At 44.5% G+C, this 17727-nt stretch overlaps 2 protein-coding genes across 2 annotated transcripts; both read right to left on the bottom strand.

Annotated features, from left to right (window-relative positions):
• Nucleotides 1–99: 99 nt before the first annotated feature.
• Nucleotides 100–7125, bottom strand: MRPS36 (mitochondrial ribosomal protein S36). The gene is made up of 4 exons (XM_033086218.1): nt 7027–7125; nt 5952–6015; nt 1574–1776; nt 100–356 (listed from the first exon to the last, which is right to left on the bottom strand). Exons 1-4 carry the CDS (start codon nt 7063–7065, stop codon nt 339–341), a joined length of 324 nt encoding a protein of 107 aa, XP_032942109.1. The 5' UTR covers nt 7066–7125; the 3' UTR covers nt 100–338.
• A 96-nt stretch (nt 7126–7221) lies between these two features.
• CENPH (centromere protein H) lies at nt 7222–17007 on the bottom strand. The gene is made up of 9 exons (XM_033085263.2): nt 16922–17007; nt 16779–16834; nt 15481–15529; nt 15033–15107; nt 14298–14354; nt 13402–13465; nt 13064–13115; nt 9392–9549; nt 7222–8141 (listed from the first exon to the last, which is right to left on the bottom strand). Exons 2-9 carry the CDS (start codon nt 16804–16806, stop codon nt 8049–8051), a joined length of 576 nt encoding a protein of 191 aa, XP_032941154.1. The 5' UTR covers nt 16807–16834; nt 16922–17007; the 3' UTR covers nt 7222–8048.
• Between the last annotated feature and the right edge of the window lie 720 nt (nt 17008–17727).

The raw sequence follows: 17727 nt of genomic DNA, 5'->3' as shown, positions 1-17727 counted from the left end.
GAAGGTCAGAAAAGATGACCCACTTGGTTCCTTCCAATCTGACCATTCTGTGATTTTGTGATCTCAACCAGTAGAAAAACAAAATTACTGTTAGATTGCTGACTTTTCAAATGGCTAATTAGAAAAATATTTTAATGTGCAGACATCATATATATTCAGTTGCTATTAGCCATCAACATGAAATCCTTCTCGGTCACAAATCAGTATCTTGTGTGTTGGATCAATCTTCTCACCCATTATATGGGATTTTATTAAAGCTATTAGTATATAATAGTTTTTAATATCAAGGAACTGCCTTTATTGTGAATATAATATCTCATTCTTCAACAATGGCCAATTTATTCTGGACCTCCACGCTGTAAAACAAAAGCATACAGTTAAATATATTCCATTAATAGAATGTAAAACTGAGATCAAATTCTGTTTTGCAGTGTTATAGACTAAGAGACATAGTTCTAGTTTTAATTTCTGATTTAAATATTGACATTTCTACCTATATAAGAACAGGTATAGAGTATCTATACCAGTCATCTTTTTCAAGGGAAAATACAAAAAAATCAACACGTTTCCTACAGTTACAGCTGCTTCCACGTCTCTTTCTCTAAAGAAACCTGCCTCTTAACATTAAAAATGTCTAACAAACACAATGCCAACAGACAGAACTTTTAAAATAACTTTCACTGCCTAGATTCCAAAGTGCGAAGTAAAAACAAAGCCAGGCTGAGTCATTACAATCCTAATGAGAAATCAGAAAGGTATTCAGTTCATTATTTTCCCAACAAAATTATTTTACAACTTACCTCACTGTTAAACAAACTTACACAAAAAGTCAAGTAATGTATTACTATGGGAAATAACTAATTTTATTTTTGTTATATACATTCAGCCTACTTGGATACATGAAGGAATAGTGATTTCCTCTACTAATATAGTTACATTGTACATGTACCATTTAGCAAAGCTTTGCAAGCATCTTTTAGTTTCAAACTCACAATCACCTCACAAATTCTTCACAATTTGTGCATTCTCCCTTTTGAATCATCAGTTTTTACAACTGAGAATTGTTACAGAACATAAGCAGGTATTTCTTGCCTTTCATGTACAACGTCATATTTACAAGTATTGCAGAAAATATTTATGTCAAGTTTAATAAAATGTTTCCAATACTAGAAATACAAGAGTTAATTTACTAATAAATAACTTATAAAACTAGTTTGAGAAATATTTTGGACTTCAATCATCTGGTAATAGCCTTTCCTGGTCTAAGAGCAGACTTCTGTGCTCCTGCCCAGCACAGTCAAATTACACATTAAACAGCTGTTATAAAATAGGTAGTGGTGGCAGTTAATGCAGGCTGTAACTATCACCAGCTTACCTGCACATCTGTTCTAAATCCAAATCTCTCTAGTCAATGGTACCACAAGCAACTATACAGTGAAAGTTGGATATTTAGAATTGGTACACTGGATATTGCATAAGAAAACCACTGAAAGCCCAGAGAACACTTGTATATAGAATTACTTTTTAATACCATACCAGAAGATGTAGAAAAAAGCTAAAAAAGAAAACTTACTTGAATATATTCAATCTCTTCATCTGACATTAGTTTCCTTCTGTATTTCTGAGGTAAGGTTCTTGTTAATTCAGAAGTGTCTGGTGTACCTTGCACTCTACTAACAGGTGAAATATTTTGAAAAGCTGGTGATATGCCTCCTACAGATTCCTGTGCTTTTGAAGCAGGGGGAGATGGCATACTTGCTTGTAGAGATTCCTGTACTGAAACCCAGATTTCAATGTTTACAGAAATATTACTCGACTGTAAAACTAATAAGCAGCCAATAAAATCTACCACTGCTTGAAAATCTTACTCATTATAACAAACACCTAAAAGAATTGTCACTTCTACTTCTCACAACCTGCTTTTATTGTTGTTAAATGTATAAGGTGCAGAATCTAAAAATTCTGACAGCAGTTTGAACAGCAGAAACACTGATATGGAAACAGCAGATGTATCAGCACATACCCTAACAATGGCTTTTTCACTCTGCTGTACTTGGAGAAAAAAAGCATAAAGTTATGTAAATGTTTGCGTGTGGCCAGTTATGTAGAAAGATAACTGAGATGATGCTTTTCATTTAGTGCAACTGAAAAGATGGACAAGTGAAAATTTCTAGAGGCTTACAGAAGATAAAGCTCAAAAACACAACAGGCCACAACATGCAATGCAGTGCTGTACCCATTTTTAATATTACAAAATGTCTTTCTATCACATTTTGTTAATAATGTGCAGAATGACCATCAAGTATCAGGCATCAATGGTAATGAAATGTGAAGAGCGAGGAGTGCATGAAGCTCTTCACAGATGAAGATCAGGAGCTAAGCTTCAGGAATTCACATTAGAGAAGTTGCCTTGATTGTGCAGAGAGAAGAGATGGCAAAAGGGCACTGTTGTCACAGTTGACCTTCCGAACCTTAGGTCTGTCCCACCATAGCTGATTTTACAATGGAAATATGCAATTGCCCCACTGGACAGGACAGAGATCACAGCAATATGTTCATTTCAGGACTTGGTCCTAAATATGGGATAGGATCTATTCCAGGGTGGGGAGGGAGCTGGCAGATGAGCTTGCGAAGCTGCACTCCATCATTTACCAACAGTCCTGGCTCACTGGCGAGGTTCCAGATGACTGGAAGCTGGCGAATGTGATACCCATTCACTAAAAGAGTAGGAAGGAGGATTCTGGTAATTACAGGCCAGTCAGCCTGATCTCAGTATCTGGTGAGGTTATGGAACAGTTTATACTGAGTGTCATCACACAGCCCTTACAGGATGGCCAGGGTGTCAGACCCAGCCAGCAGGGGTTTAGGAGGAGTAGGTCCTGTTTGACCAACCTGGTCTCCTCTTATGACCAGGTGACCCGCCTGGTGGATGTGGGAAAGGTTCTGGGTGTTGTCTATTTGGACTCCAGCAAGGCCTTTGACACTGTCTCCCACAGCACACTCCTGGAAAAGCTGCAGCCCACAGCTTGGACAGGAGCACTGTGTGCTGGGTTAAGAACTGGCTGGATGGACAGACCCAGAGAGTGGTGAATGGTGCTGAATCCAGCTGGGGATCAGTCATTACTGTTCCTCAGGGATCTGTGTTGGGCCCAGTCCTGTTAAGTATCTTCTTTAGTATCAATCCTAGGGGATTGAGTACACCATCAGTAAATTTGCAGATGACACCAAGCTGGGAACATGTGTCAATCTGTTGGAAGGGAGGAGGGCTCTGTAGACAGACTTGGACCAGTTGGATGCATGGGCAGAGTCCAATGGGATGGAGTTTAATAGATCCAAGTATGGAGTCCTGCATTTTGGCCACAATAACCCCCTGCAGCATTATAGGCCAGGGATGGTGTGGCTGGACAGTGCCCAGGCAGAAACGGACCTGGGGGCGCTGGTGGACAGCAGGTTGAACGTAAGCCAATGGCCCCTGGCCTGTGTCAGGAACAGTGTGCCCTGCAGGAGCAGGGAGGTCATTCTTCCCCTTGGGGAAAGAATGGGGAAAATGTGAGCCTGCACCTTGTGTCCAGTTCTGGGCACCTCAGTTTAGGTTGAGATGCTTGAGTGTGTCCAGAGGAGGCAACAAGGCTGGTGAGGGGCTTGGAACAGCTGAGGGAGCTGGGGTTGTTCAGCCTGAAGAAAAGGAGACTCAGGGGTGACCTTATACTTCTCTACAATTTCCTGAAAGGTGGCTGTAGTCAGGTGAGAGTCGGTCTCTTTCTCCAGGCAGCAACCAACAGAACAAGAGGACACAGTCTTCAGCTGTGCCAAGGGAAATATAGGTTTGGTTAGGAAAAAGTTTTTTATGGAAAGAGTGATAAAGTACTGGAGTTGTCTGCCCAGGGAGGTGGTGGAGTCACCATCTCTGGACGTGATTGAAAAAATGGATGTGGCACTCAGTGCCACGGTTTAGTTGAGTGTTAGGGCATGGGTTGGACTCGATGATCCTGAAGGTCTCTCCCAACTTAGTGATTCTGTATAATGGTAAAACACCTAACAAAGAATGCTTCCACAGAAGTCCTTCCAGTGCTCCAGAAAAAGACAAGTGCAACATCTCACAGCTGGACAGAGGTTCTATATAACTCTAAATTAACCAGCATGAAAACTGCATGAACCAAAGCATGTGAGCAGCTACACCACAGTTTTGCCTGGCTTTGTCCTTCCTGGCTCTAGCAAGACCAGTGACCACAAAGGAGAGTGAGCCAGTTTTAGCCTTAATGAGTCTGATGCAGTTGCAGGATTGGGACAAACAATCAAACACCTGTAGCACTGTGACAAAGCCAGCATTGAGAGGAATATTCAGAAACTATCAGTCATAAGGCTGGATCTGAAAGTCCCAAGGTGGTTCAGAAATAATGGAAGATCCCAAATAGACCAAGGCAGAAGTGAGCCATCAGAAGCAGCATATTGTGAACAGGGGGCAAAATATTTTTGTTTCAAGAAATAATGCACCTTACATTTAAGAAAGCAACCAAACAAAAAAAACCCCAAAAAACAACAAAACACAGCAGTTTCTCCAAGTTTGTTTCATCTACCACAGAAAAGTCTAGAGATTTGTCAAGGATTTTCCTCTACTGTATGTTTCAGTCTGAAGTGTAGTTGGAGTAGATTCATTATCTAGTTAAAAACATCAGAAGTGCAGTAATCAGAAATTTTACTATTGCTGCATTAGTTCTGTAACAGTCTCTACCATATCCCTCACTTCCCTGTCTGAGACCATAACGTTGCAGTAGCAATACGCTGACTAGAATTTGACTGGCCTTTCATATCCCTAGTTGCCTTGAGGAGCCATTTAGCTATGTAGGAACAACAATCTGGAACAATTAAATGCAGTTTTTGCTACAGCCTTCAAGCAAGACAAAGTAGGTTGCAGTTTACTAACAAGATGACAGATCCTGATGAAGATACAAAAGTCCAACGTACTTAAAAGAAGATACAGTCACAAGAATCTTCTGACACAGAGATAAACAAGAGGTAGAAACACACTGTCAAGCTTTTGGGCAAGTAGTTCACTGGCATGAGAGGTGGTGCATTTGGCTGAACTGTGCAAAATGTACAGAATTTTGATAGAAAGTTATTGCAGAAAATAGTTTCTGAAGAGTTCACAGTTAAGTCATAAGAGTAATTTTTATGCACAGTGGAGGCTTTCAAATGTTAAACTAAACTAAAAGCTAAACTGCGGGCTTGGTAATGCTGCGGCAAGTACTGTAGGAACAGCAAAATTTCAAAAGAAGTGAGAATAACAGAACAGAGCTTTTAAAGACACCAAAAGGACTTCTAAACCAACATATTGCTAATACAAATCTGTTACTTAAATATAATAGTATTAGGAATACCATAAATATCAATATACGTATAAAAGTTAATGTGAAAGATTGCAATGAATATTTTTTTCCCCTCAGCATTAATTAGTAACAAAAGAAAATACTTCTTAAAATGTACAGAGGGCTGGATCTCCCAGCTATAATCATGTTTTGAAAATACAGCAGAAAATATATCACATGCTTCAACTAAGAAAAAATTAGGAAAATGCAACAATTTATGCAAATATCATTGAAAAACTAAAGCTGCTTCAAACTGTCTGGGGCACAATCATTTCAGTAAATATTAGTATTTGGGAAAATGTGACTTTATATAAAGTAGAAAACAAACACTGGAAACCTTTGTGATTCTTTCTTGAGTAAAAAATAAAGATGTTCATGATTATGTATCTACACACAGTTGTACAGGAAAGAAATTATGAAGAAAGTTCAAGAGTTGACTTCAAACTAAATCAAACATGTTTCAAAACCCACTCCAACTCAGTTCAGTTGCATAGCTGAAAGAGAGAAATTGGGTCCTAGTTCTTAAATAAAACAGTCCATGTAATGAAATGTGGCACAAGCTGTATCCCTACCCAAAATACTTACTTTTAGGTCTGGGACCACTTTTTCTGTCTGGGAACTTTATTAATGGAGTATGTGGCTTGACTACCTAGAACAAGACCAGGTGGGAGAAACAGACACAGATTACGTGAATAATAAAATGGAATGTAGACTGTATCAAGCAACAACTCTGAACAGCTGCTATCTACACCACTATTCTGATACACTTACTTTTTCTTGAAGTTCTAAGCTTATCACAGGAAGAATTTTAGTTCAAAAAGTAGTCCTGTACCCGGATGTCCAGAGCAGGTACAAGCTTTGTCTTCCTTTTCTCATGAGTGTGTGTGTAGAAACAGCCACTGCCATTGCATGAATGCAATCACAATGCATTCTGCTCTGGTGCGAACCCACTCAGAGTGCTATGTCGAGCTCTGGGGTCCCCCAAAAAAACATGGACATGCTGGAGTGAGTCCAGAGCAGAGCCATTGAGATGATCAGAGGGCTGAAGCATCTCTCCTGTGAGGACAGGCTGAGAGAGCTGGGGTTGTTCAGCCTGGAGAAGACTCTGGGGAGACCTTACAACCCAAAGAGGACAGGTTTGGATTAGAAAAATAAGGAAGATTGGGAAGAAATTCTTTATTTTGAAGGTGGTGAAGCACTGGCACAAGTTGCCCAGAACATCTGTGGCAGTTCTGTCCTTGGAAGTGTCTAAGGCCAGGTTGTCTAATGAAGGTGTCCCTGCCCACGGCGGGGGGGGGAGATGTAACTAGGTGACCTTTAAGGTCTCTTCCAATGCAAATCATGCCGTGGTTCCATAGCGCTTTAGCACACGGAATCGCGAGCTGTGCTCTGCCTGTACAAAGCACTTTCACCTTGAGAAGGCTCATCTTAGGAAGGAGCTGCCAGCCAGCTCCGCAACCGCTGCTACCACAGTACCGGGCACATGCGACACAGTGCGCGCTACTGCACGGCTCTCCCCAAGGACACCGACCGCCCCGGCGTATGCTCAAGCCACGGCCGCCTCAGACCTGCTGCTCGGCGGTGGCAGCAGAAGAGAACCCCGCGGCCCGAGCCAGGGCTCCGGCTATCTCAGACACCGCCGTCTCGGGGCCGCCCTTACCTGCACCGCCCTGGTGGCGGCCGCCATCTTGCTGCCCATGGTGACGATCCCGGGGGACAGCTCCGGGCCCCGCCCACAACCGCGAGCGCCCGCCGGGGGCGGGGCCTCCGCCGTGGGCGGGGTCGGAGCTGCGGCCTGGCCTGCCGAACAAACGGTTTTACCACGAGTTAAAAAAGCCCTCCAAACCAAATGAAATATTTTCAGGAAAATAAGCGTTTTATTTTTATTATTAGATCAAGGCACCCACCCAAAAAACCCCAGCTAGTTAAAAATGAAGCAATAATAATAGCAACTTAAAACAATAATAGCAAGTTAAACACCAAGTTAACAAGGGACACTACACACTCCCAAAATGTGTTACACCCTAATAGTCCATTTCATTCGAACATCAAACAAACAGCTGATACAAGCGCAAATGCTAGTCAAGACATATAATCAAAATGCTGCTTCGCTGGGCAGTTGACAAATGAAATCACTTTCACAGACAAGTCACTGCTAGAAAGAGCACAAAATTTCTGGTACCTAAAGTTATACATAAGGCCTTAAAAACAAAAATAATCCCAACTCCAGACTTGCTAATAAATTTTCCAGTTTGAGCTTTTGACTAGGACAGAATAGAGACATGCATCCTGCTTGAGCTCCACAGCCTGCTGGTCCCCAGGAAAGGGGTACAGCAAAGTCTTAGCTTAAGTCCATTTCTGCATGAAACCTTGAAACTTTTCTTGCGTTATTGTTGCCTTTCAGAGGAAAATGAGCACTCCAGACAGGACAGCTTGCGAAGTTAGTCTTCAGGTAGTTTCATTTCATCAGCTCTATGACCGTTCAAACATTTGTTGTTCTACCGTAAGATAAATTTAATTTCAAGGATTGCTTGGACACATTCTAATTCTCTAGAGAGAACAACATCTTTCAGAAAGCTCAAATTCTATAATTCTTAAAGTGTGTTTTTGAAATACACATAATCTATTGAGTTCAGTTAGAATGCACACATTGTATAAAAAATATAAGCTAAACCTCCTGACTCATTGAAGATAGACATTTTTTTCAAGCCGTAGAATAATTTCCTTTAAAGATGGATCTTCTGCCCAGTTAACTCCACTTCCAAATACGATGTTCTATAAATGAGAAAGATTTACAGGTTAAAACAAGTCCTTGCAAAGGACAATTCCTAGTAAAATATCTCAAAGAAAGTCTGCTTTTTAATTTTAAATTTGAAAGCCCTTGAAATTCACAAGTGTTTGAAATAGGCAAGATGGGCAGGAAAAGGAGAAAGGGAAGTATTGGTTTAGATCCTATTGTTGACACATAGGCAAAAGAAAACCCCAAATCCATGTTTTTTGAATTCCTAGAGGGGCTTGCATACTACCTCTATTTCAAACACAGAAACTTAGAGAATATGAAAGTTTGCCTCATGCACAAAATACCAGTTAACATTCTCACCCTGCCATTCTGGATTGAAAATGGGAATTTAAATTTAACCAAAGAGGATGTGCTCAACTTAGGGCTCAGAAAATGTCAGGAATGTAAAACTGGGAGGTGGTTTTAGATTTTAATCTAAACTTCAGTAAAACATCAAATTTCTCCTTCTGAATTTGAGTTGTAACTACGTTACCAATGCAAAATAGTAGCAGCATGGCATGCAGAGCAAGAAGTCAGAACACTCTTTGTCCTTGACATTTCTAGGCAGCTGGGGAGACCCTTCCACCTTAACCCAAACCATGAGGTTTTCTTCCTCACTTTGCATGACTCCACACTCCAGGTGACCTGCCAAGTCAGCTGCATGTATATAGACCAGTTAGCAGCCCCTGACACATGGATAAGCAAAAGGGCAAAGGCTATGCTGCTGAGAGAATTTGGAGACTGGCCCAGGCTGCAGGCCAAGGCTTTCACAGGACTGTAGGGGGTGACACAAACCAAGAAGGCATGTGGTCAGAAGAGGAAGATTGGAAGGCTCATTGGTAGCATGGGATTAACACCTATTTATTTTTTCTAACCATGAGATGGGGAAACTGATTTGGTAGGGTGCAGAGGTGACTCAGATTAGAAGGAAATAAAACCATTATTGTGACAGATGATCTTCAAGAAAGATGCATTATTTTTGTACCTTTAAGGAAACAAAGCCAAATTGAAAAATTGTTTCTAAACCATGCAAAAAATTAATGCAAAGATGTTTGTGATCATTTTGTGCTCTTGGCCTTTAAAGCAATAGAAGTCTTCCCTCTATAAACAGTTCTTCCATTACCACAGTCAAACTTAAAGGTTTTAGAAAACACAGATTTGTGATGTTAAGTTTTATTTGCCACACAGTTAGCTATTTTGAGTGCAATGAAAAATTGTAAATTTGGTTCTAAAAGCCACACATTACCTGGAACACGCTTTGAAGTATTGTAGTTATCTCTCTTTCTTTTTCTAGCACTTCAAGCATGTTCTCCATTTCAGTGACATTCACACTTTTTTGTTTCTCCTTTTGCTTTTCCCTCATGGCCTGAATTTCCTGTAGTTGCTGTTCTCTCTTCTTTAGTACTGTTACATTATGAGGAAAATTAACCATTGTTAAGTGAACAATAGAACTGAAGATATTATTTTCCTCACAGCTGCTTAAAGTATAGTAATTTCCCGACTATAAGGCGCACCCTTTTGATTAAAATTTTGGCCCGAAACCAGAAGTGCACCTTATAGTCTGGTGCACCTTATATATGGGCAAAGTTGCGAAATTTGGCAAACCGGAAGTGTGAGCCGCAATGGGGGCGTGGTGCCAGGGGAGCGCCGAGTCGCGAGGTGGGGCGGGAGTGGGTGGCCGCAGCCGGCAGGAGTTGTGTGGGGAGGAAGGGAGCTGCCACTGGCCCTGGCCCGGGGGGAAAGAGAAGCCAGGTGGCACCGGCCCAAGCCTGGGCGCGGGGGGGAAGCAGAAGCCGGGTGGCACCGGCCCTAGCCCAGCACAAGTTGCGCAGGGAGGGAGGGAGGGAGCCACCGCCAGCCCGGCACGAGCTGTGTGGGGAGGGAGGGAGCCACTGGCCCTGAACTGCTGCGAGCCGCGGCCGCCCCAAGCTGCGCCTCGCCAGCCGGTGCTGAGGGCGGGCAAGAGTGCCAAGGCCCATGGCACGGGTAGGGTGCCTGGGGCTGCGTTTAAAGGCTATGCCAGTCTGTGAAAAATGTTTGCAAACTGAGCACCTGCCAGTAATTCATTACTTTGTTGTACGCGGCGCAGCTCCTCGCTGCAAAAAAATTGTGCGTCTTGTAGTCCGGTGTGCCTTATATAATGTACAAAGTTGCGAAATTTGCCGGCTCCCGGGGGTGTGCCTTATAATCCGGTGCGCCTTATGGTCGTGAAATTACTGTACTTCCACTGAAATAACCCTAATTTCACAATCCACTCCTTCCCTCCAATATACCGCAAGATATTTCTTTTATGAAAGAGGCAACATATGCTGTGTCTACCTGGTATGAAACTATATCAATTGGCTAAACAGAAAGTACAGTAATTTCACGACCATAAGGCGCACCGGACTATAAGGCGCACCCGCCGGGAGTTGGCAAAATTCGCAACTTTGTAGATCAGATAAGGCGCACCGGACTATAGGGCGCACTTTTTTTTTGCAGCGAGGCTCCGCTCCCAGCTCCCTCCGCGCGGTTGCTGGCCGAGGCCCCGCCTCAACCCGGCAGTCATTGGCCCCCGGGCCCGCCTGTACCTGGCAGGGGCGGTGCCGCGGGGCCCCAGGCCCGCCTGCATCCGGCGGGGCCGGGGCATGGCCGCCACCCCTCCGTGCTGCCTCTCCGGGGCCGGGCTATGGCCGCCGCCCCTCCGTGCTGCCTGCACGGGGTCGGTGGGTGCCTGTGGAGGGGCGGCTCCGCCTCCACGGGGCCGGTGGGTGCCTGTGGAGGGGCGGCTCCGCCTCCACGGGGCTGGAGGGTGCCTGTGGAGGGGCGGCTCTGCCTCCACGAGGCCCGGGCGTGCCTCTGTAGGGGCCGTGCCGCCTCCACGGGGCCAGGGGGTGCCTGTGGAGGGGCGGCTCCACCTCCACGGGGCCGGGGGGTGCCTGTGGAGGGGCGGCTCCGCCTGCACGGGGCCGGGGGGTGCCTCTGGACGCGCGGCTTCGCCTGCACGGGGCCCAGGCGTGCCTCTGGAGGGACGGCTCCGCCTGCACAGGGCCCGGGGGGTGCCTCTGGACGGGCCGTCCCGCTTGCACGGGGCCGGGGGGTGCCTCTAGAGGGGCCGTCCCGCTTGCACGGGGCCGGGGTGTGCCTCTGGAGGGACGGCTCCGCCTGCACGGGGCCGGGGTGTGCCTCTGGAGGGACGGCTCCGCCTGCACGGGGCCGGGGTGTGCCTGTGTAGGGGCGGCTCCGCCTGCACGGGGCCGGGGTGTGCCTCTGGAGGGGCGGCTCCGCCTGCACAGGGCCCGGGCGTGCCTCTGGAGGGACGGCTCCGCCTCCACGGGGCCGGGGGGTGCTTCTAGAGGGGCCGTCCCGCCTGCACGGGGCCGGGGTGTGCCTCTGGAGGGACGGTTCCGCCTCCAGGGGGCCGGTGGATGCCTCTGGAGGGGCGGCTCCGCTTCCACGGGGTCGGTGGGTGCCTGTGGAGGGGCGGCTCCGCCTCCACGGGGCCAGTGGGTGCCTGTGGAGGGGCGGCTCTGCCTCCACGAGGCACGGGCGTGCCTCTGTAGGGGCCGTGCCGCCTCCACGGGGCCAGGGGGTGCCTGTGGAGGGGCGGCTCCGCCTCCACGGGGCCGGGGGGTGCCTCTGGACGGGCGGCTTCGCCTGCACGGGGCCGGGGGGTGCCTGTGGAGGGGCGGCTCCGCCTGCACGGGGCCGGGGGGTGCTTCTAGAAGGGCCGTCCCGCCTGCACGGGGCCGGGGTGTGCCTCTGGAGGGGCGGCTCCGCCTCCACAGGGCCGGGGCGTGCCCGCCGCTGCTCCGCCCCGCCTCCACCTGGCAGCCGTGGCCCTGCCGGCTCCCCCCGTGGCTCGCAGCTCGCACTTCCGGGTAGGCAATTTTTTTGAACTTTGTCCATCAGATAAGGCGCACCGGACTATAAGGCGCACTTCCGGGTTCCAGGGAAAATTTTAGTCAAAAGGGTGCGCCTTATAGTCGTGAAATTACTGTACATAGTATATTGCCTGCATTTCCCTCTCACAGGGACTAATTTGCACCTCTGTCCTATATCCTGTTTTTGAGTGCCACAACTTTTATAGGCCTTTTTTATACCTCTTAAAGACCCTTACTCCTTTTTTATATTTCATTGAAACCAAATTCCAAAGTTGTACAAGGAGCGCATGGACATGACCAGTGAATATTACTATTTTTATAGGAAATCAGGCTAAACCTAGACTGATTAAAAGTGTTTAGGGACAGTTCATATGTTGCAAGAATGCTGGCAGAGCATTCCTTCCTTTGTTTGCAAAGATATCAAGTATGTCCATTCTTCCCATGTGAACAGTTATTTCATGGTGTTTGTCATTACTGTCAACATATACACAAATCCCTATGCATGAATCAAACAACAGCCCTTAAAATTGGTGGCAATGTTGGTCATGAAAGAAAGAGCATTCAAAGAACACATTTACCATATGAAGCTCTGAATACTGGACGTCACATCTTAATTTGACCCACTCTAACAAGAACTAGTGAATATCAATATATATACACACTTCTTTGTAAGTAAATCCCTTCCCTACTCTGCAAACACCTCATAAATGTGCAGTATGACAGAAAAGCAGCTTTTATGTGCTGTAGGGTTGATTTAAATGACTAAACAATGTGTAACTTTCTGATAAGCTTACATGAAATAATAAAATGCTGCCACATTGTTTTTGAGTGTTGTCTTGCATCTGTCATTCCAACATATCAGTCTCATCTTCAAGTAGGGAACACACCTGCTCATCTCTACAGTACTTTCTACTACTTTAACAAGTATTATAACTGTGTTAAGTTTTGTTACTTCCCATGTAAATTAATTTTGCTACATGAAAAACTTCAAAATATTAACTATAGGAACTCTACATTAAAATACAAACCAAAGTCAATACAGATAACACACTTACAGAGTCTTCTGTTTTTAATGTCAATCAACTGCTGTTCCTTCTGATGTGCTTGCTGAAAGGAAAAAAAATTATTTTCAAGACTCTTGTCTTCAAAAATACTGAACGATGCTAATTCAATCCACATGAACAGCTAAGGGCAACTCTAAAACAGACTTACTTATATGCTCACTTTAAGTAATCCACTCAATAATTTTGACAGCAGTATGAACTGCACCCATGTTACCACATATTTAGCTTTGAATGACTTGTGCAATCCTGTTGCTTTCAAAGTGCACTCCTGCCCAGGTTGATGTTGGTTGACCTCCACAACAGTAAGAGCAGCTACAACTACCACTTACCTGCTGATATTCACTTATTTTCTGGCTGAGCAACACTATGTTTTCCATTGTTTTCAGGATCAGACTAAGAAAGGAAACAGTTGCATACGTTAAGACCACTAATAAAAGTCAATATCATAAATGTTTTAATCAACTTTATTTAGATTAAGTAAAGAATTTCTCATTTATCCTAACAGCAAAATAATATTACATGTCTGCAGACTTCTTTATACAGTTTCATTATAGAGGCCAAAGAATTCCCTTACTTACCTCTCAGTTTCTCTAAGATTTCATTTACATCTGTCCAACATTTTACATCACAGAGTTTGGAAGCCATCAAGAAAGCCTAGCCATCTGGAAATGGCTATGAATTAAAGCTCTTAAATCACGGAGATGCAATCTCTTAGCTATATTTCTGACAGAAATTAAATTTCTCATATTACACTTCATATGCATGCACCTGTTAATGGGTAGGAAATGAAAAGCTACTTTTAAATATGTTTAAGCTTTCAGTTATTTTTTAAAGACAGCTTGCTCCTACATAGTTAATTAATATAGGCAGCAAAGCAGAGACAAGGCCCTGTTAGAAGATGTAATAAGTGCTCAACAATCATAAATGCAGGTAATTCAGGCACTAAAGACAAAAAGTTCTCTTGGCTAAAAGCGCTTCTCACTAGTGAATCAAGAGTTATGATCTCTGTAACCAAAGGTAGGTGATTTCAGAGCCCAACTGTAAATCTACCACAGGTGTATAAGGTCCGGTCATGCTGATTTGAGTCAGAAGGTAGACAGTATATTATTCTGGTAAATCTAGAAAAATGAAGCTTGCTTTCACAAGAGGTAAAATGAAATAATCTAGAAATAGACTGCGCAAAATCCATTCCTTTCCAGCCATCTGACCCCCAAGAACACCTTACCGTGAGTCCTCATCATCTTGTTTCAATTTCTTTCTCAGGGCAGCCATAATTTGGACTCTGCATATTGTAAGAAATAACATATGACTGATGAGAACTCATAAGAAACTGAAAGAATTAGGAAACAGAGAGAAACAGATTTAAATAAGTAAGAGAAAAAGATAATTTCCGGGATTCCACTTTCACATTGGAATTGTACGAACAAAATACTCAGTATCTTCTAAATACCACTCTTCTTAAATAATGGCATTTAACTCTCAGGACAGAAAAGAATCATCAATAATTATTTGTTAGAGTGAAAACTCATTTTTCTCTTGACCAACATATTTCGACACCATTTATCCCAGAGTTCGCAGAAAGGAAGTTGGGCAAAGGTGTGAATTCAAACAGCCATGAAACACGAGATGTCTAACATTATAAACTTCCATCTTTTCACAGGTATTTGGAAAATACTGCCAAGAAATATGCTTACTGATCCGTACAGGCAGTCTTTCCCAACTGCAAAGGAACTTTTGGGTTTACGCATTTCAACTGTTGAGTCTTTAGTTTTGGTGTGCTTTTTTTTGTTTTGTTTTCTGCAGCATATCTATCTGCATTCCTATCGTTCAATGGTACTTATAATCTCCCAGTCTTCCTTATAATTTTAGAATCCTGTTTTAATCAGTCCTATGCATATATGCATCTGTGTATGCACTCACAGAGAGGAAACCTCCAAATAAAGGGTGAAGAAAATTCTACCTTTGTAAGGCCAATGTCTTGTTCTGGAGAGAGACTCTTACTTTCTCTATATCTGTTTGCAAATCTTGTGTGGCACTGAAAAACAAAAGCAGTAAGACAGACAACCTGAGTGTGAAGATAACAGAGTTTAAAAGCAGTGTCACATTTTAACTTGCTTTCTACATATCTAAAATAAGAATTTTTCATGTGAGCCACAAATTATTAGGGCCAGTAATTTAGCATGTGGAACTATATTAGTGAATTCTAGCCATCACATAAAGGACTGCAAATTTAAAAGGCACATCAGATACAGATGTACATTGGGAGAATGAATAAAGCATTTCTTCCCCACATTTTCTTTTACTTTCCATTATTTTCACCAATGCTCTCCAAAGTACTGATTGTTAATTCAGCAATTCATTAAGAAGGAATAATTAAAAGAGAATTTTGAAGTTATCCAGTGACATACCTCAGCATAAAATCTTCTTCAAGTGGATGATCAAGGAAATTTTCTCTCTCTGCAGAAGAGAACATAACTAAATCAAGCACAACAGAGACTTTTAAATACAATTTGTAGAGCATAAAGGATTAGCATTTTTGGTGTGAACAAGTTATTTCTTACTTCTATGCCCAAGCTTTATTAATCTTTTACTGTTTATTACTACAGCTGTATAAGAGAAATAATTAGGCTTTAAAATATTTTAATTTAGCACTTTTTAGATGAAGCTAGAACTTGTTCATGACATTTGTCTATACATGCCACTGGATGGTTCAGTGGAAGAGCATGTATGCAACTGCACCCTGGGCTGTATCAGAAATGTGGCCAGCAGGTCAAGGGAGGTGATTCTGCCCATCTACTCTGCTCTTGGTAGACCCCACCTGGTGTGCTGCATCCAGGCCTGGGATTTCCAACATAAGGACATGGATGTGTTAGAGCGGGTCCAGAGGAGGGCAGTGAAGATGATCAGAGGGCTGTAGCACCTCTCCTGTGAGGAAAAGGCTGACACAGCGGTTGTTCAGCTTGTTCAGAGAAGGTTGCACGGTGATCATGCTGAATCCTTCCAGTCCCTGAATGGAGCTTATGAGAGAGCTGGAGAAGAACTTTTTGCTAGGGTATGCAGTGACAGGACAAGAGGGAATGGCTTGTACTTGAAAGACAGTAGGTTTAGATTAGATATACTGTAGGGTGGTTAGGTACTGGTGGAGAGATTGACCAGAGATGCTGTGGATACCTCATCCCTGGAAGAGGAAGATCGGGTTGTCAGATTGGATAGGGCTCTGAGCAAGACTGTCTTGCAGAAGGTGTCACTGTGCATGGTGGGGGATTTGGAACCAGATGTGTTTTATGTCCATTCCAACCCACATAATCTCGTGAATCTACAGGTAATGGAAACACCTTAAATCAGTTTTGCTGTCAAACACTTTAGCAGACTTTTGGCAATACTTCTGTCCCAGTGACCAGATTCCTGAAAACCACCACCACATATCAGTGGAGTCTAAAGTTCAGACCCAGAAAAGAAGGGAAAGGGCAGCGGGCAACAACTATATGGCATCTTTGTGAACATTCAAACACATCTCAAAAGCTGCCTAGAAAACACGTTAAAATGTACAGTCAGGGGGGAAAAATCATCATCGTAAGAAGGACTTCGGATTAATAATTTTAAAAAATATTTTAATATACATACACATCTATATATATACGTACATATATGCCACATCGCATTCTTTGTTAATGCAACATCCCACTGCGAGGAGGGATACCCTTACCGACAAGAACGGCCGTGTTGCACTCCATGAACTGCTCCTTGATTTGGTCCCTCAAGCTGCGGTGGGAGTAAAACGACAACGGTCAGACGCTGCGCATCCCTTCATCCCACCCCTGAGCTGCCCTCCGTTCCGTCGGCACTAACTGGAGCACAGTGAGGAGAGCCGTGTCGCCGCCGCCGGGCCCCTCGGTCCCCGCCAGGGCCAGGGCCGGGGCCGGGGCCGGGGCCGGAACCGGAGCCGGGGCCGGGGCCGGAACCGGAGCCGGAGCCGGAGCCGGGGCCGGGGCCGGGGCCGGGATCAGCGCCATCACCGCCGCCACCGCCGCACTTTCAAACTGCACGGCTCCCAACGACTCGCGCCTGCGCAAAGCAGCGGCTTCGGGCGGGAAGGGCGGCCCAACCCTCGGCGGCCCAGCCCTCAGCGGCTCTGCCCTCGGCGGCCCAGCCCTCAGCGGCCCTGCTCCAGTACACGTAGGGGAAGGAGAAATAACACTGGCAGAACAATAGTCCTTCCCTCTAACCTAGAGCTCGCGTGGAGATAGAAAAAATAGATGCAAGCTGATAACGGGAGTAAAAAATAGACTGTAAAAACGAAAGGCTAAGTGAAGAGAGCCACCGCATGGACTAGAGACTTTTGAGGCAGTATTAGTATAGGACATAATATAAAGACTGGTCTTTATTGGAGGCTTCCAGGGCCAGACATGGAAAACTGTATCCCCCCCTGCCCCGGGGTGTATACAGTTTTATAAGTTTAGCAAACTAGCATAATTGACAGAATTCTCAATCAGAAGCACAAGCGATGAAATAATTCCCACCTGTTCGACCCTCTCTGAATCCTCTCCCACTCCCTGCCCTTAGATAGGAGCTAAACTTTGTGTTTGAAAATGTGTCTCAAAGAGCTGGTTCTAACCCTGGCTCCCAGGAAGAACCACAACAGTTGTAGATGTCCT

This window comes from Catharus ustulatus, chromosome Z (genome assembly GCF_009819885.2).
Source record: "Catharus ustulatus isolate bCatUst1 chromosome Z, bCatUst1.pri.v2, whole genome shotgun sequence".
NCBI lineage: Eukaryota > Metazoa > Chordata > Aves > Passeriformes > Turdidae > Catharus > Catharus ustulatus.
Note: the sequence above shows the minus strand (reverse complement) of the source record. Positions and strands in the feature narration are given on the sequence as shown.

Bases quoted from the DNA above. Each gene is read 5' to 3' on its own strand.
- MRPS36 (XM_033086218.1), bottom strand. From the start codon at position 7,065: ATGGGCAGCAAGATGGCGGCCGCCACCAGGGCGGTGCAG. The intron at 6,016-7,026 runs GTAAGGGCGGCC...GTCTTGTTCTAG, and splicing joins CCGCCACCAGGGCGGTGCAG to GTAGTCAAGCCACATACTCC. The intron at 1,777-5,951 runs GTAAGTATTTTG...TCTGGGTTTCAG, and splicing joins AAGTGGTCCCAGACCTAAAA to TACAGGAATCTCTACAAGCA.
- CENPH (XM_033085263.2), bottom strand. From the start codon at position 16,806: ATGGAGTGCAACACGGCCGTTCTTGTCG. The intron at 13,466-14,297 runs GTAAGGTGTTCT...TTCCTTTCTTAG, and splicing joins CAAGATGATGAGGACTCACG to TCTGATCCTGAAAACAATGG. The intron at 13,116-13,401 runs GTAAGTGGTAGT...TTTTCCTTTCAG, and splicing joins AAATAAGTGAATATCAGCAG to CAAGCACATCAGAAGGAACA.